This window comes from Puma concolor, chromosome A2 (assembly GCF_028749965.1).
Source record: "Puma concolor isolate L17-30 chromosome A2, mPumCon1.1.hap2, whole genome shotgun sequence".
Taxonomy (NCBI): Eukaryota; Metazoa; Chordata; class Mammalia; order Carnivora; family Felidae; genus Puma; species Puma concolor.
The window spans coordinates 131,040,726-131,060,694 of record NC_141668.1 but is presented as its reverse complement, the minus strand read 5'-3'; the positions used below and the strand labels follow the sequence as shown (position 1 = coordinate 131,060,694).

General features: G+C 39.7%; 1 protein-coding gene across 1 annotated transcript in view; it reads left to right on the top strand.

The window, feature by feature from the left end:
• GXYLT2 (glucoside xylosyltransferase 2) overlaps window positions 1-19,969 on the top strand; it is a 96,442-nt gene that overhangs the window by 25,088 nt on the left and 51,385 nt on the right. Inside the window, exon 3 of the mRNA XM_086697588.1 lies at window positions 5,302-5,433. Coding sequence (XP_086553714.1) covers window positions 5,302-5,433 — 132 coding nt within the window. The remainder of the gene's footprint in view (window positions 1-5,301; window positions 5,434-19,969) is intronic.

Genomic DNA, 19,969 nt, shown 5'->3' with positions numbered 1-19,969 from the left:
ACTGAGCCACTCGGGGCCCCTGAAATTAGGTTTTAAAAGGCACTGCGCTTTCTATCTTGGTCACATTCACTTTCCCCTTGGGTCACTTGCTGTGGGGTAAGCCACTTTCATGTCAGAGCAGCCCTTGTAGAGGTTGACATGATAAGGATTGAAAGCTGCTTGTAACACACGAGTGAGCTTAGAAATGGAAGGTCCCGCCCCATGAAGCCTTCAGATGACTGTAGCCCCAGTCACAACTTAGACTGCACTCTCATGAGCCACCCAAGCCAGAACAGCCCAGCTTACAGAATTTTGACTCTAAGAAACTACATGAGAGAATACGTTTTTGTGGTTTTGAGCTACTAAGTTTTGGGGATAACTTGTTATAAGATAATAGCTAATGCATACACATCTACTTATGTCTTACATATGTATGTATGTATAAAAGAGAGTATGCTAATGTAATATTCAGGTGACATTTGAGGCTAGGGCATGGAAAGGATACAGCTTCTGCCTCACTCTTTCTTGCGTTACCTGCCCCAGGAACCTGGCCAACATGTGAGGAAGCCCAAACTAGTCCATACAGAGGGCTCGTGTGGAGAGACCTGCTCAGAGAGGAGCTGAGGTCCCCAGCACGTAGCTAGCCTCCACTGCCAGGCATGTGAGTGGACCAGATTTCAGATTCTAGCCTCCAGCCTTTAAAGTTCCTAGCTGAGGCCACAGACATCATACAGCAGTGTAAGCCATCCTTCTGTGCCTTGTCCGAACACCTGAGCCGTGGAATCTGTGAACATAATAAATGGTTGTTTTACACTGCTAAGTTGGGGGGTAATTTGCCATGAGCCATAGTAATGGGCGCATTATCAATTAGGAACTGACTTGCATGGGAAAATCATTGAATTTGAAAAATCATTTGAATTGCTCTGATGACTTTATTCCTTTGATGGCTCATTTCCTCAGGTCTTTGTCAGACCAGTGAAGCTCAACTAACAAAGGAAATTGTACTAGGGTGCTAAAAGACAGGCGGGGCATATGGTCTCATCCCTTTCTCTTCCATGCAAGGATTATGGTGCCAGTTTAGATTAAAAAGAAACCTTGTCTCCTATGTAAGTTACAGAACTTCTCTCACTCACAATTTCTTCACCTGTATCGAAGGGCAAATGAATCTTACTGTAGAGCATACTTGAGAGGCTGACTCAGATCATCTATTTATTCTTTCATTCCACGAAGATTCTTTGGAGTATCTCCAGTATGTTGGGCACTTTGTTAGCTCCGAAGTAGTAGATTAGCAGCAGTTAGGCTGTGTGAAGCCACAGGAGATGCCGGTGTGCAGGGGCAAGTTACGCCTCCCTCCTCTAAAGTGTCCCTTACAAAACCAAGGCATTGTGGGAATATCCAGTTTCTTGTGATAACTTCTAGTGAAGCTCAGGGCCGTATATCTTAGGGCAAAACACAAAACAAAGTGCCAGTTAATATCATGACTCCTCTAGAAGCTGTTTTATGGGTGAATTCTATATTTAAGTAGACTTTAAAAAATAATTTTTTAAGCTGTGTGAGTCCAGTATGTCTGGTGATATTTACCAAGTATAATATAGATACTTAATATTTTGGAGTTTCATTTGGTCTTGTCATCTCCCAATATAGAAGCTGAAAATGCCAGCTGGTTGATTTCCTTGCCTCTCTAGGCAACTCGCGAATCAGACGTGTGCTTTAGGCTTGGCTCATCTGTCAGGAAAAAGTGGGACCCGGAAGTGGGGATAACCACCGTTGCATTCTGGTGATAGGTAGGGCCAGTGGGATGGCAGCCTTCTTTGTGGGTGTGGTATGTGGTTCTGCCACGGGAATACGTGTCAGCAGGAACTTTCAGTGGCTGGAGTTCAAATACATGCATTGATTTAAATGTAAAAGGACTGAACAGTCCAGTTAAAAGACATAGATTGGCAAAGGTAGATAAACCCTTCTAGAAGGGAGGATCCTAAAGATCAAGGAATCAAGGAAAGCAACAGACCTTGGGACCTTCCCATTCCCCTTCCAGGGCTGATTTTGGGCTGTTGTGTCGTCGCACAGTTGTGCTGAGTGTTTGTGCCCGGTGTCCGTTCTGATGTGTCAGTGCAGTTGTGCTGGGTATTTGTGCCTGGTTGTGGCTTCTCATTGGTCAGTGGCCTTCATAAATCAGTTATTAAATCCTTTATCACTCTTCCTCTTTCTCATTCTGAGATTTCCCTCCCATATATCCATCTCAAAATTGCAAAGTTATTCGTTTTTAAGTTTATTTATTTTGAGAGAGTGTGTGCACAGTGTGTGTGAGCTGAGGAGGGGCAGAGAGAGAGAATCACAAGCAGGTTCTAGGGAGCCCAACATGGGGCTTGAACTCATGAACCATGAGATCATGACCTGAGCTGAAATCAGAAGTCAGATACCTAATCAATTGAGCCATCCAGGTGCCCCTCTTCAAACATTTTTATGTGACCATATAAGCATTATATGTACATTATTAAAAAATCATAAAATTATAAAGGAAAAAAATCAACCTTCCTATTAATGGTCAAGGAGAGCAATTTTTATGTATTTATTTATATTCTTTTTCTTTTCATATAAACATCAGAAATGAGATCGTATCCTACATTCCCTTTTATATCACTGAGTCTTATATTATTGAATTTCTTCTAAAACTGGGGTTAGCTACTTTCTTATGTAAAGTACCAGACGGCAACTTTTTTAGGCTTTGCATGCTGTGTGGTCTCGTAGCTACTCAGCTCTGATATTCATTGTAAAAGCAGCCATAGAAATATGTAAATAATTAGGTGTGGCAGTGTTCCAATAAAACTTTTATTTATGGACACCGAAATTCAAATCTCATGTCGTTTTCACAGGTTGCAGAATATTACATTTGTTTTTATTTTTTTAACTATTTGAAAATATCAAATCATTCTTGGCTATGTGCTTGTGGTAGCAGGTTGGATTTGATCCTTGTACAACCAACAGCTTGCCAACGCTCATTGTACATTGTTGTCATTAGTTGCTGCATCATATTCTGTCTGTAGACAAACCCCAGAGCTTATTTAACCAAATTGTTATTTAGGTTGTTTCCAACTTTTCACTGTCACAGACAACATTATGATAAACAACCTTGTAATAAATATGAATGTACTTTTGGAATTTTTCCTTAGAAAATTCTTAGAAGTAGAACTATGGTGTCAGTGGGGAAGCAGATAAGCATACGGAAGGATGCTCAACATCAAATGTCCTTGGGGAACTGCAGCTGAAGACAGCGAGATACCTACACGCCTATCAGAATGGCTAAAATCCACAACACTAAATGCTATCGAGGAGGTACAGCAACAGAAAATCTCATTGCTGGTGGGAACACAAGACAGCACAGCAACTTTGGAAAGCAGTTTGACCATTTCTTAGAAAGCTACATGGAGACTGACCATACAATCCAGCAGTCAGACTCTTTGACATTTTCCCTAGGTTAATTGAAAAATTGTCCACACAGAAACCTGCAGATGAATTTTTATAGCAGCTTTATTTGTAATCACCCCAAATTGGAAGCAAGCAAGATGTCTTTCTATGGGTAAATGTAGAAACAAACCATTGTATATCCATACAATGGAACGTTATTCTGCTCTAAAAAATAAATAAGCTATTGGGGCACCTGGATTTTTCAGTCGGTCAAGCGTCCGACTTCAGCTCAGGTCATGATCTCACAGTTTGTGAGTTCGAGCCCTGCGTCGGGCTCTGTGCTGACAGCTTAGAGCCTGGAGCCTGCCTCGGATTCTGTGTCTCCTCCTCTCTCTGCCCCTCCCATGCTCATGCTCTGTCTCTTGTCTCTCAATAATAAATAAATGTTTAAAAAATTAAAAAAAATAAAATAAAAAATAAATAAGCTATCAGTCTACAAAAAGACATAGGGAAAACTTAAATGCATACTGCTCTGTATAAGAAGCCAATCTGAACAGGCTATATACTGTATGATTCCAACTATATCCCATTCTAGAAAAGGCAAAGCTAAGAGACAGTAAAATAATCAGTGGTTGTAGGGGTGCCTGGGTGGCTCAGTCGGTTGAGCAGCTGACTCTCAATTCTGACTCAGGTCACTATCTTACGGTTTGTGAGTTAGAGGCCCACATTGGGGCTCCAAGCTGACAGCTCGGAGCCTGCTTGGAATTCTCTCTCTTTCTCTCTCTCTGCCCTTCCCCTGCTCCTCTCTCTCTCTGTCTCACAAAATAAATAAACATTAAAAAAAAATAATCAGTGGTTGTAGGAATTCAGTGGGAGGGAATGGTGAAGGGATTTTTAGGGTGCTGAAACTATTCTGTAATGGTACATACCTGCCATTATACATTTGTCAAAATCCATAGAATGTACAACACAAAGAGTGAACCCTAAGATAAGCTATGGACTTTACTTGCTAACATATTGATACTAGTTCATCAATTGCAACAATATGCCACACTAATGCAAGATGTAGATAATAGAAATGGAAACTGGGGGGTAGAGAGGGAAAGGGGGAAGGGTAGATGGGAACTCTATGCTTCCTGCTTAGTTTTTCTATAAACATAAAACTGCTCTGAAAACTAAAGCCCATTAATGAAATAACATATGCAAAGAAAATAATATATACTCATTGTAAAAGTTCTAAAGAACACAGAAGTATAAACTTAAAAAATGAAATCACCACCACCACCTCCACAGGTGCCCACTTGTAACAATTCAGTGTCCATCTGTAGAGATTTTTCTCTCCATATAAAATATATATGCATATGTTTTCCAAGACAGAACTTATATTATGAAATTTCTTTTTTATTTTGCTTTTTCTAAAACCTAACTATCATAAACATTTTTCCATGCCAGAAAATATAGATCTACCTAATTTTAACTGTTAACAATAGTCTATTGTATAGTTCTATCATAATTAATTTTCCCAGTTCATACTTATTGGTCATTTAGTTTGTTCACAAGGATTTTTTTTTTTTTTATTACAAAGTAGGTTGTGTTGAAAGTCTTGTGCCTTTATCTTTTGAAGTTGGTTACTGCCAGTTTCCAAAGTGCCCTCTTGCAAGTTTACTCAAATTTATACTCCCCTTGTGTTATTTATGTACCAGCCTCCTAACACCCTTGCCAACTCTGGATGTTATCATTATTATTTTTTTTAATTCTAGCCATGGTCTTTCATTCACTGAGCACTAATAGTGGTGGTGAAGTTAGATTTTCTGTGTAAGTTGCCTGAATAGTGTCCACTTGAACATGCAGAAGCTTCAGATGTTTTCTGTATCTCTGGGGCCTAATCATCCTCTTCTTGTATTCCTTGTTTTTTAGTTACGACAGTGGCCTGACTCATATACAAAGAAGTTCGAGCACCGAATCTACCCCATCACATTTTCGGTTGGAAACCCTCAGGAATGGAAGAAATTATTCAAACCGTGTGCTGCTCAGAGACTCTTTCTTCCGGTAGGAACACGAGCCTTTAATAAGGTGTTCTCAGGAGACAATTGCTCTTGCAAACATGGTGAAATTAACTGGTGTTAAACATTTTACTTAAAGCTGAAAATGTGTTTCTCTTGGATTCTGTAGTTGATTTTCTTACTCTTAAAGATATAGAGAAAGGGTTCTTTTGTGCAAGAAGTTGTCTTTCCAGGGGCACCTGGGTGGCTCAGTTGGTTGAGTGTCCGACTCTTGATTCCGTTCAGGTCATGTTCTGACGGTTCGTGAGTTCAAGCTCCACATTGGGCTCTGTGCTAACTGTGCAGAACCTGCTAGGGATTCTCTGTCTCCTCACTGTCTGTCTCTTTCTGTCTCTCTTTCTCTCTCTCTCCCTCAAAATAAATAAATAAACTTAAAAAAAAGTTGTCTTTCCACAAGATTGAGGGACTGAGAGCATCCAAAGCATGTCTTGTATTATGAGTCTTTGTGATTATTATTATTTCTCTTATAACAATAACTATTGCCAGGTGTAGCCATGCTAGGGAATAGTTCAAAAAAGGCCCAGAGTTCTGGATCAGGCTTTCAGTTTTTAATTTTTTAATTGAATGCTTTTGTTACCTTTTTAAAAATCCTAAATAGAAAAATCACTGAAGATATATCAAAAATTTTTTTAATGTTTATTTTTGAGAAAGAGACAGAGCGCAAGTAGGTTAGGAACAGAGAGAGGGAGACACAGAATTCAAAGCAGGCTCAGAGCTGTCAGCACAGAACCCAAGGTGGGGCTCAAATTCATGAACTATGAGATCATGACCCGAACTGAAGTCAGATGGTTAATCATCTGAGCCACCCAGGTGCCCCTCACCGAAGATAGATCAACACTGATGTCTATCATGGAGCAAAGATGGCAGCTTTGACTTATGAATTGCACTCTTGACATTTGTGACAGATTTGTGCTTTTGGCAAACATTTACTTGGTGCCCATTAAGTACTAGGCCTTGGGTTAGTGATGGCAATATGGTAATGAGCAAGTTAGCGATAGCCTTGCTCCCTTGGAGTTTGAGCCTAGCAGGGCACTGGACAGGTAATTGAAAGTATGATCTATGCTGAAGTCCCATGGATATATGTAACCTGGGGTTCCACACTGGTCGGAGAAAGGTCATAGAAGATTCTTTTGGGACGTTGCATTTATGCTGAGGCATGAACACCGGAGAAGTGGGGATCACTGGGTGGCAAGGGCCTGGTTGGCAATGAGAGAGAAGAGGGTATTAAGCAGATACAGTAATATGTTCAAAGGCCCTGAATTGGGAAGGAGCATGTTTGGGATAATAAAAGAAGGTAGAGTAACCAGAACATAGAGTGAATGAAGAGGCCAGTAGCAGTTGTATTGTCTGGTCTTTGTGTTAAGGACACTGAAAAGCCATTGACTGATCTCTAGCTTGGAAGTGGCATGATCTGACTTGTGTTTTAAAGAGGACACACTAGTTCATTGCAGTGTGGATGGTGGAATCGCTAGACCAGTTGCTGATGAGGTAGGCTATGGTGGGTGCCCTGAAGATGGATTCAGAACCTCCCCAAGAAGTAGTATTTACCAGTCCTCGTGATTGGCTAGTAGTAAGAGTTGAATTGGGAGAGTGCGGTGATAAGTATTTCACCCAGGTTTCTGACCTGAACAGATATTAAGGCTGATCTGTTTGAAATTGCCTATATTCAGCTATTGATGACCTTGTTATGGTTCATCCTACTTAATGGATGGTGGTCTTTGGAGAGATGGAAAAGGCAAAAGGGTGACCAGTTTTCATAGGAGGGAGATGAGTTTAATTTGGGTCCTATTTTGACTCAGAGGTACCTGGGAGATGGCCATGCAGAAAAATCTCACCGTGTGTCGGCTTGAAATCCTAAATGGCAAGTTGGTCCTTTTAGCATTTCTTACCCAGAACCCGTGAGAAGAAAAAGGCCTGGTGGTCCTTTTGGTGTCTGTGCACGCTCACTCACTCATGAAATGGCCTGTTTGTCACATGCCACGGACCTTCATGTGAGGTGGGATTAACTGCGTAAAAGTGTGGGTAAGGAACAACTAATTTAAACTGGAACTAAAATCTGTGTGTTGGTAATATAATAACTAATTACCATGTCAGAAGATGAGAAAAAAATGTCAGGTTTCTTTTCCTTATCTCTGTTTTAGGGGGGAAAATGTATTCAAAACCCAGGTTCCTAATGGAAAATTGTCTCTCCCACCTATCCAAAAAATATAAGCAACCCAGTAGAGCCACGTTTGAATTTTCCCTGACCTTGAGTTGTGCCTTTATTGCCACGATTAAAAAAACAAACCTATCACATGATGGTTTTCATTCATTCCCAGCTAAGTAAGCATTCCATTTTGAATGACAAATGAGTGCTGGTATTCCTTATCTGCTTTTGATAATGGAAACTAGCCCTCCTTAAAAATAATAAAGAGGGATTGTAGTTGACAGGACATTTACCTTCTCCAAGTCATGTATCATAACAGCAGATTATGAGCATGGCATTTTGGGACATCAGTAGAATGTATTGAACCTCAGGGTAATTTGAAGTAAAGTCTAGGTGATGTTTTCCTTGAAATTCATCTCTGTAAAACCAAATCAAATGTACTACTGAGCCAGCAGAGTGAAGATGGAGGTCCCAAAATGCGAACATTCTAGCAAGTGGTAGGTCAGTCGATTGAGAACCACAGTGTCACCCATATTCTGAGGCAGTGTCATCTACCCCAAGCCTGTAGAAATAAAACCCCTTCTCACATAAGATCTCACTATCAGAATAAGATCAGAGTACAAGTCTGCAACCAAAGCCTATTATTTTCTTAAGTACAATTAGTGGAATTCAGATCCCACCAATTCATGATTTATGAAGTCCCAGAAACCAGTGGACCTTTAATTTTCTATTTCTGTGAATAATGGTTCTAAGAGCAGGACCATTATTAGTGCAAAGTAAGCTCCAGCTGGCTTGTACTAGTAAGCTGTCTAAGATGCATACCACTTTCAGGTAGCTCAGAAGCTGAAAGTATTTAAAACAATCTGTTAATTAGAAATAAACCAAATCTGTTCATTCAAATTTATCCTAGAGTACTTTTCCCTTTTCCTTTAGTGACAGCCATAAAGCTTTCACTATGGTAAAAATAATGGAGTGTCATGAATTCATAATACCCTTCTCCCATTTAATTGGAATTACTGAGATTTTATAATGGCTCTATACATTTTGTTGCACACTCTGCCTCCTTGATTCCAAAAATCTACGTCCTCACTAATTGTGGTCTTCTGGGGACGCTAGAGATATTTAAAACATGACAGGGATCATTGAATTGCAGAATCTTCAGAGACTTTATTGGCAAATGGCATCCATTGTGGAAATTTACATTAGGTTAAGGTGCTATGTAGTTCTCACTGGAGGAGAAAGGCCCCCTTTAACAAAGTTTTGATAAATTCTAAGATTACAATAATGTCTCATGTCATTCTTGCTCCCAACACTTGGCCACAACCATCCATCTCAGAGGAAGAAGTTAGTGAAGGATATTGTCATGAGAGGTAGGATAAAATTGCTTACAGCCTTGACCTGTAAATTCTTCCTGAATTTTCTGGACATTTCGATATTTCTAACAAAGTTGACTCATCCTTTAATATTTCAAAGGCATACCATGACAAATAAATAGAAATGTTAGATTACCTAGGTTTTCTACATCACATCTCAAGTAGCAATATGTAATCTTTCCTTTTTCTGCTTACAGTTTGTTAAAGAGGTTTGTAACTGGTTCCAATATTTGGAAAACTGTATACTTACAAGAAATATTTTAATGAGTCAGCTATAAGCTAATGGACAAGAGAGGTTACCTGACTTATAAGAACTTTCTATAATTAAGGTCAGGCCTCTGTGCTATTATTAATATTATAACTCAGCGTTAGCAGTTAACATTCAGGCTTCCTTGGAACCAGTGCTTTGGACGTCAACAAATACTGACAGATATATGAGAACATATTAAAAATTCTTAGTAAGAGGAACATCTATTAGAATCACTACAAATGGGGCGCCTGGGTGGCGCAGTCGGTTAAGTGTCCGACTTCAGCCAGGTCACGATCTCGCGGTCCGGGAGTTCGAGCCCCGCGTCAGGCTCTGGGCTGATGGCTCAGAGCCTGGAGCCTGTTTCCGATTCTGTGTCTCCCTCTCTCTCTGCCCCTCCCCCGTTCATGCTCTGTCTCTCTCTGTCCCAAAAATAAATAAACGTTGAAAAAAATTAAAAAAAAAAAAAAAGAATCACTACAAATGATGTCTCTGTATTTCATTAAACATTAAGAAGCCATAAATTATTAGGATAAGATGAGCTATCAAAAAGATCCCTTGAGGGGCGCCTGGGTGGCGCAGTCGGTTAAGCGTCCGACTTCAGCCAGGTCACGATCTCCCGGTCCGTGAGTTCGAGCCCCGCGTCGGGCTCTGGGCTGATGGCTCGGAGCCTGGAGCCTGTTTCTGATTCTGTGTCTCTCTCTCTCTCTGCCCCTCCCCCATTCATGCTCTGTCTCTCTCTGTCCCAAAAAAATAAATAAACGTTAAAAAAAAAAAAATTAAAAAAAAAAAAAGATCCCTTGAAAATGACCCTCGATCCCAGTTTGGTTGAACAAGCTTTCCACACTCCTTATCATTTACTCACACACTATTAAAAGCTTGACATTCAGGATATTAGTTACAACTCTTGGTTACCTGTGAAAAAACTCAACTCCCAAGTAGCTAAAGAAAGAAGGAAATTTTTTGGCTTAACTGACAGTGAAATGCAGATGATCCCAAGCATAGGACTGATCTGGGGGCTCACATATGTCACCCAGGCTCTGAGTGCCTCTCCCTCAGTCCTTCCAGGGCTCACTCCAGGAGTATAATGATTGCTTGAAGCAGCCTGAGATCCAAATGCTAGAAGCTTAGCCTAGTAGAAAAAGCAGAAAAAGCAGAAAGGGTGGCTACTTCCAAAATGGTGGCAGAAGAACTCTGTGCAAATGTTCCCCAGAGAGATAGGCATAAGTGGTAAAAATTTTTTTTTTTTTTTTTTTTTAAATTTTTTTTTTCAACGTTTATTTATTTTTGGGACAGAGAGAGACAGAGCATGAAGGGGGGAGGGGCAGAGAGAGAGGGAGTCACAGAATCGGAAACAGACTCCAGGCTCCGAGCCATCAGCCCAGAGCCTGACGCGGGGCTCGAACTCACGGACCGCGAGATCGTGACCTGGCTGAAGTCGGACGCTTAACCGACTGCGCCACCCAGGCGCCCCATGTAAAAATTATTTTTAAAGCAACTATCTAGAATCTTTGGACATTATGATAAGGACCTAAGCAAATAAAGAAACAGATTATTCAAGAAAATCTTCTAATGTAACCAAATCCAAGCTTGCTTTGCTCGCTACATAACAGACCCATAATCTAGAGGCAAGATATTAGGGTAAGTAAAGTGACTTTATTTGGAAAGCCAGAAAACCAAGGGGATGCAGACCATTGTCCTAAAGAACCATCTCCCCTTGGCAGGAAATTTGAGCTTCTTTTATGTTGTTAGCAAAAGAGGGAACTGAGAGGGAATTGGAGTCCAAAGATGACTGATGTCTGTAGATATCTGAAGAAGGTTGTGTAACTTCTTTGTCCTTGGTCAGTCATCTTTGTGTACAGGAATCTGGTCATGTCATTCCTGTGAATGTTAAGCATATCATAGTCATTTCTGTATGTGCTTCCCTGTCTCCTCAGGTAAGGTAGATTTTGGGTAGAAAGCAGTGTTTCCAAATCTTAGCCGTAAGCAAAATGTCTTCGCTGATTAACATGGCTACCTCTAGGGCTAAAGCAGAAGTTTCTAAGCTTCCGTCACACTAGCAAGGGAAATAGAAGCAACATGGAGTCAGACATGCTGGTTTTCTCCGTTACAATAAAACTTGGTAAGAAAGAGGGAGAGTCTGTGACATTTGAACCTCCCTCTGGTCTCCCCTTCCAACTCAGCACGATGGAATGTCAACTCTGGGCAATTCAGTCAAGAATACAGGGATACTTTCTCCCCAGCTCCTGGTTGAGAGATACGGTATTAACTTAGGGAGGGCAGGCCATGAGGAGTTCTCATCTCTACAGCTATGTATCACAGAGCTTAAATTCCAGGCAAATGTAGCCAACATCCTGGGGCTTCCTTAATTAAGAGGAAGCTGGTACCTTCATGAGAGCAACAAACTAAACTATAAACTAGTTAGTTTACCAGGGAGAACAGGGAAAGAGACAGATAAAAAGTGCCTTCTTGGTGCCAGAACAACGTTCAAAGACTGGCCTCAATAACTATCCCTGCAAATAAGCCTAAATGGAATTGGATCAGATGGAGGAGCACTTAGTGCCTCAAAAACAATTAGCTGGCAGTTAGTGCAGGGTAATAGCTGGGTGTAATATCATCAGAGGTAGACAGCTTAACAGAAAGATTAGAGAGTCAGTCAAAAAGAGGTGATAAAACCACTATCATTTCAGGATGGCTGTGTGCATGCCCCAGGCTGCACCCACTGAGTAACAATACCACCAGCTGCATAGAGTGGGTGAAGTGGACTTTCCTAAAATAGTCCAGGCAAGATTCTAAACAAATGAATAAATAAATAAACATCAAAGGGTGCCAGGGTGGCTCAGTCAGTTAAGCGTCTGACTTCAGCTCAGGTCATGATCTTGCGGTTCGTGAGTTCAAGCCCTGCATCGGACTCTTTGCTGACAGCTCAGAGCCTGGAGCTTGCTTCAGATCTGTGTCTCCCTCTCTTTCTGCCCCTCCCCTGATTGCTTGCTCTCTGTCTCTCTCTCTCAAAAATAAATAAACATTAAAAAAATTTTAAAAAAGAAATAAAAAACATCAATAAGCCAGTAGGTTGGAGTTGCTAAAATATATTATCTAAAACATCCTATCATACTATAATACATTAACATGCTAAATACGTTATCCATGTTTTTTCATCAAAAAAATTTGAGGCAAAGAAACGGAAAACTGTGACTCATTCACAGGAAAAAATGCAAGCAATAGAAAATGCCTGTGATAGGACCCAGATGTCAGATTTAATAGAAAAAGACTTCACCCCTTGGGGGCCAGGCCTCGCTCTGGTCACTTGATGGGGTCTCATCCCTTGGGACATAGTACAGCCCTGGGGCTCTGCTGGTGTGGGCTCAGGACCTGTGGGTACCAGCCTGATTCCTGAGGGTCTGACCAGGAAGTAGGGACATCACCACCACTTGGGACACCAGCTCTCCCCAGCTGTCAGTAATTAAAAGCAATCTAACACGCATACACACGCACACACAAATAACAAACGACTTCAAAGCAGCCATTATATTTTCAAGCAACAAAAGGGAACCATACTTAAGTAAAGTAAGCTATGATGACAATATTTCATAAAACTAAGAATATCGGTAAAAAGATGAAACTTATTTTTAAAAACAGCCAAATGGAACTTCTGGAGTTAACAGTTACAATGATTGAAATGAAAAGTCATTAAAGGAGCTCACAGCAGATTTGAAATTAAAGTAGAAAGAATTGGTAAATTTGCAGATAGATCAATAAAGGTCATGCAATCCAAGGAACAGAGAAAAATAATGATTAAAATTGACCAGAAACTGAGAGAAATGTGCAGCACATAAAGCAAGTGAGCATATGAATGATGAGAGTGCCAGAAGGAGAGGGGAAAGAGAGAGAGGAATAGAAAAAACTATTTGAAGAAATAATGGTTGAAAACGTGCCAATTTGATGAAAAACTATCTACCCATCAAAGTTCACAGAACTCTAAGTAAGATAAACTCAACGAGGTCCACATGAAGACAAATCATAATAAAGATCCTGAAAGACAAGTCTTAAAAGTAACAAGAGAAAAACAACTTGTTACATACAAGGGAACTCCATTAAGATTAACAGCAAATTTCTCATTAGAAACTGTGGAGGCCAGAAGGCCATGGGATGACATATTTGAAGTGCCAAGGGGTGGGGGGAAACTGTCAACCAAAAATCGTATATCTAGCAAAACTGTTTTAAAAATGAAGGTGAGATAGGCTGTGTGCCCAACAGTCCTCTGGGTCTGTTTCTTGCTTCAATGGGGTTTGGATGGAATAGACCCAGGCATGCCTCTTCTACCAGCCTCCTACCACCCTCCAAATTTTTTTCAGTCTCAACCTTCAGAGCCATCTTCTCAGCTACCCTCTGCCTCCGGGACCAGCCAACACCCTGTACTGAGCTTAGCTCCTTATTAGCAATCAAATATGAACTCTCAGATTCATCAGAATTATTCCGCAGAAGTGGATGCTGCTGTCAACCACCTGGTCAGCATGGATCTACCGGCCTCCTACACCTACCTCTTTCTGGGCTTCTATTTCTGCAAAGATGTAGCTCTGGAGGGCATGGGCCACTCTTTCCACAAGTTGGCTGAAGCAGAATGAGCCTACTGAGCTGTCCCTTGAAGATGCAAAACCAGCACCGCAGCCATGCCCAGAATGTGCAGAGGCCATCCCCAGATGAGTGAAGTAAAACCTTGGATGCCATGGAAGCAGCCCTTGTTCTGAAGAAGACCTGAACCAGACCCTTTTGGATCTGCATGCCCCGGGTTCTGCCCACGCAGACCCCTATCTCTGTGACTTCCTGGAGAACCACTTCCTAGATGAGGAGGTGAAACTCATCAAGAAGATGGGCGACAAGCTTTCTAACCTCCCCAGGATGGGCTGGGCAAGTATCTATTTGAAAGGCTCACACTTAAGCATGACTACGAACTGCTCAAGCCCAGCAGCCTTTGAGGGGCCCTCTGGCATCCCTGTGGTGTGGGGACTTATGCCTGAGCCTCTTCCTGAGGCCAAAAGGCAGCTTTTAAACCACCCTGGAACCTTGAGGCCTCTCCCAACCCTCTCCCAAGCCATGCACCAAATGGAAACAATAAAACTTTTCACAGAAAAAAAAAAAAAAAGAAGAAGAAGGAGAATGGGAAGGTAAAATTGAGTCATTCCCAGATAAAGAAAACTGAGATAGTTTGGTGCTAGCAGAACTGACTTATAAGCAATACTAAAGAAAGTTCTTCATGCTAAAAGCAAATGAGTCCAGACAGTAATTCAAAATCACTTCATAAAAAAGAGCCTTAGTAAAGGCAATTATATAGAAAACATTATAATGAATATTTCTTTTCTTAGTTCTTTTTGAAGTAATTTCTGCACCCAGTGTGGAGCTTGAACTCATAACCCTGAGATCAAAAGTCACATGCGTTACTGACTGAACCAACCAGGCACTCCTATAATGAATATTTCTTATCACTTATTCTCTTAATTTACTTTAAAAACAATTATATAATACAATATGTATGTAACTGTATTGTTGGGACTGTAACATAGAAATATAATGTATTTAAAAATAATAGCACAAAGGTGGTTGGAGTTGAGCAAAGTTGTGGGGGATAACAAAATGATAACAGAGAGTAACTCAAATCCACAGGAACAAATGAAGAAAATCAGAAATGGTAGAAGAAGGTTAATATAACAAACTCCATAAATATATCCTTGTTCTCCTTCCTCTCCTAGCTTCTTTAAAACACGTACAATTACATGAAGTAGCAATTACAACAGTATATTACTGGGTTTGTGACAGGTATGGATGCAATACATACAACAATGACATCACAAAATGGAGACAAGAGAATAGAGTTATATAGGACTGACCTTAGTGTACCTTACTGGAATTAAGTTAGTATAAATCTGAAGCATATTTTGATAAGATATATATGGTAAGCCCGGGAGCAACCACTGAAGAAAAATATGGTAAAAACAAATCACTATCTTAAAATGTTACATTAGAAAATATCTACTCAATGCAAAAGAAAGCAGTAAAGGAAGAGTATGGGAACAAAAGAGACAGGAGACATATTGAGAAGAAAAAGTAAAATGGCAGGCATAAATTCAACTATATCAATAACATTAAATGAGAGTGGATAAAACAATCCAATCAAAAGGCATAAATTGCCAGAGATAGGTAATAAAAAAAAAAAAAAACATAATGTGCTATGTACAGGAAACATACCTTAGGTTCAAAGATACAAATAGGTTAGAAGCAAAATGATGGAAAAAGATGTCAATCAAACAGCAACCACAAGATAGCTGGAGTGGCTATACTAATATCAGACAGAACAGAACTGAAAAAAAATTGCTAGAGGAAAACAGGCACATTTTATAATGCTAAAAACATTAACCCACCAAGAAGATATAACAATTATAAATATACAACATGAAGCCTAAACTGACAGAATTCGAGGGAGAAATAGGCAGTCCACCAATAATAATGGGAGACTTTAATGCCCACATTCAATAATGGGTTTCAATAGGTAGATCATCAACAAGGAAATAGATCTGAACAATACTTAAAAGCAATTGGACCAACAGATACCTATAGCGCCCTCCACCCAAGACTGGTAGAACACACGTTCTTCTGAGTGCATATGGAACATTCCCATGGCAGACCACATGTTAGGCCACAAAACAAGCCTCAATGAATTAAAGAGGACTGAAGTCACGTAAAGTATGTTCTCTGACCACAGTGGAATGAAATTAGAAGTCATTAAGAGAAAGAAATTTGGGAAACTCAAAAATAATGTGGAAATTAAACAACACACTCCTAGATAACCAATGGGCCAAAAAAGAAATTACAGAAAAAATTAGAAAATACTTTGAGATAAATGAAAATAAGCATACCAAAACTTATGAGAGCAGCTGAAGCAGTACTTAGATGGACATTTATAGTTGTAAACTGCTACATTACAAATGAGGAAAGATTTTAAATCAATATTTTAACCTTCTACCTGATACACTTGAAAAAGAACAAACCAAATCCAAGCAAGAGCAAGGAAGGAAAGAGTAAAGACTAGAGTAAAAAATAATGAAGTAGAGAATAGAAAAGGAATAGGGATAACAACAGAACTGAAAGTTCGTTCTTTGAAAAGATCAACAAAATTGATAAACCTGTAGCTAGACTGAACGAGAGAAAAAGAAGACTCAAATTACTGAAGTCAGGAATGAAAGAGGGGAGATGAATACCAACATTAGTGATATAAAAAGAATTGTAAAACAACAGTATAAAAAACTGTATGATAGTCAGTTAGATAACTTAGATGAAATGGACAACTTTGAAAATGACAACTCAGCACACAGCCCGAGGTGGGGCTCAAACTCACAAATGGTGAGATCATGACCTGAGCCGAAGCTGGACGCTCAACCGACTGAGCCACCCAGGCGCCTCTGGTAGAGGTCATTTCAGAGAATGAACCCCAAAGGCAAAAGTTAAAGGGTAAAGACTGACCGTTCTGATCGTCTATTCTTTAATAATCTGTGCAAACAGTAAGAAAGTACTTTTGGGGAGCCTGGGTGGCTCACTTGGTGAGCGTCCGACTTCATCTCAGGACTCGATGGTTTCGTCGGTGAGTTCTACCAAACCTTTAAATAATTAATACAAATTGTTTCCAATGTCTTTCAAAAAAAAAAATAGAAAGAAAAGAAGTAAATATGTCCCAACTCACTCTATTAGGCCACATATTAACCTGTTACCAAAACCATGCAGTGACATCACAAGATATCAGACCAATTACAGACCAATTACTCATGAATGTAAAAATTCATGAGATGGAAAAATCCTCAAGAAATACTACCATAGAAAATCCAGCAACTCAAAAACGGATTATACACTATAGCTAAGTGGGATTATCCCCAGGGATACAAAGTTGGTTTAACATAGTAAAATCAATTAATGTAATATAATATGTAAACAGAATAAAGAACAAAAAAGTCATGAATATCTCAATAGATGCAGAAAAAAACTGACAAAATCTAGTACCCTTTATGAAAAAAAAAAAAAACAAAAAACAACACATTCAACCCTAAGAATAGAAGAGAACGTTCTCAACCTGATGTAGGGCTTCTATAAAAACTTCACAATTGGTGTTATACTTAATGGCAAAAGACTGAATTCTTTATCTCTAAGATCAGATTAAAAAATAGTTAAATGCTCTCAAAATTTCTTTTATTTATTTATTTATTTATTTATTTATTTATTTATTTATTTTAGAGAGAAAGACTATGCACACACACACACACGCTTGCATGAGCATGGGAGGGGCAGAAGGAAAGAGAATCTCCAGCAGGCTCCACACTCAGCACGGAGCTCTATGCAAGGCTCAATCTCAGGACTGTGAGATCATGACCTGAGCTGAAATCAAGAGTTGTATGCTTAATTGATTCAGCCACCCAGACGCCTCTATGCTCTCAAAATTTCTATTCAGCATTGTAGTGAAAGTTCTAGTTGGGGCATTCAGGCAAGAAAATGGAATAGAATGAATTCTGATGTGAAAGAAAGAAGTAAAACTATCTCTATTGTCAAATGACTTCATATCATATATAGAAAATCCTAAGGAATCAACTTAAAAAACAATTAGCATTAATACACAAATTAAGTGGGGTGCCTGGGTGGCTCAGTCGGTTAAGATCCATCTTCAGCTCAGGTCATGATCTCATGGTTTGTGGGTTTGGGCCCCGCATCAGGCTCTCTGCTGACAGCTGGCTTCGGATTTTGTCTCCCTCTCTCTTTGCTCTTCCCCCACTCACACTCCAAGTGTCTTCCTCCAAAATAAATAAATATCAATACAAATTTAAAAAATAAACAAATTTAGTAAGGTTGCAAGATACAAAACCAAGACAGAAATAAATTGTATTTCTAAACACTTCCAATGAGCAATCCCGAAATAAGATTAAGAAAACAATTCCATGTATAATGACAAAAATAATAAAATGCCTAAGAATAAATTTAACAAAATGAGTGTAAAATCTGTACTCTGAAAATTGTAAGAGTCGTTGAAAGAAATTGAAGAAGAGTTAAATGGAAAGACATCTCATGTTCATAGATCAAAAGACTTAATATTGTTAAGATGGCATTAGTCCTCAACATTGTCTACAGAGTCAGTGCAGTCTTTAGCAAAATCCCACCTGACTTCAGTGCAGAAATTGACAAGCTGATCCTAAAATTCATACAGACATCCAAGGAACTATAGTGTCAGTAAGCTTCTAGCCAGGCTAACTAAATAAAAAAGAGAAAGGACACAAATTATTATTATTAGAAATGAAAGAGGGGACATCATTAGTACAGATTTATTTTGATGGACATTAAAAGTTTAGTAAAAAAAAATACTAACATTTCTATGACCACAAATTTGATAAGTTAAATGAAATGGATTGATTCCTTGAAAGACACAAACTATCAAAACTCACACAAGAAGAAATAGATGATCTGAATAACCCTGTGCCTATTAAAGAAATTGAATCAATAATTAATACCTTACAAACAGAAAGTACCAGGGCCAGATGGGTTTGCTGGTGAATTCTATCAAACATTTAAGGACGAAGTTATACCAGTTCTCTACAATCTCTTTCAGAGGATAGAAGAGGGAATACTTCCTAACTCATTATATGAGGCCACCATTGCTCTAATGCAAAACAAGACAAAACGGTAACAAGGGAACTATAGACTAATTATCTCTCATTAACACAGATGCAAAAATCCTCAACAAATTATTAGCAAATCAAATCCAAAAAAGCATAGAAAATATTATACACCTTAACCAAGTGGGATTTATCCCAGGTATGCAGGGCTGGTTCAGCATTAAAAAGTCAATTAACAAGGTGCCTGGGTGGCTCAGTCAGTTGGGCGTCCAACTTCAGCTCAGGTCATGATCTCGCTGTCTGTGAGTTCAAGCCCTGCGTCAGGCTCTGTGCTGACGGCTGGGAGCCTGGAGCCTGTTTCAGATTCTGTGTCTCCCTCGCTCTCTGCCCCTCCCCCACTCATGCTCTGTCTCTGTCTCTCTCTCTCTCTGTCAAAAATAAATGAACATTTAAAAAAATTGTTTTAAAAAGTCAATTAGCATAGCCCATCACATCAACAGACTAAAAGAGGGAAAGTACATGATCTTATTAATAGATGCAGAAAAAACATTTGACAGACTTCAACATTTATTCATGATAAAAACTGTCAGTAAGCTAGGAATTAAAGGGAACCTTATCAACTTGATAAAAAACTGTCTATAAAAATCCCGACAGTGGGGCGCCTGGGTGGCGCAGTCGGTTAAGCGTCCGACTTCAGCCAGGTCACGATCTCGCGGTCCGTGAGTTCGAGCCCCGCGTCGGGCTCTGGGCTGATGGCTCGGAGCCTGGAGCCTGTTTCCGATTCTGTGTCTCCCTCTCTCTCTGCCCCTCCCCCGTTCATGCTTTGTCTCTCTCTGTTCCAAAAATAAATAAAAAACGTTGAAAAAAAAAAATTTAAAAAAAAAAAAAAAAAAAAAAAAAAATCCCGACAGCTGGGGCATCTGGGTGGCTCAGTTGGATGAGCGTCCAGCTTCAGCTCAGGTCACAATCTCATGGTTTGTGAGTTTGAGCGTTGCATTGGGCTCTCTGCTGTTAGCACAGAGCCTGCTTCACATCCTCTGTCCCTTGCTGTCTACTCCTCCCCTACTCACACACTCTCTCTCAAAAATAAATAAATAAACATTAAAAAGAAA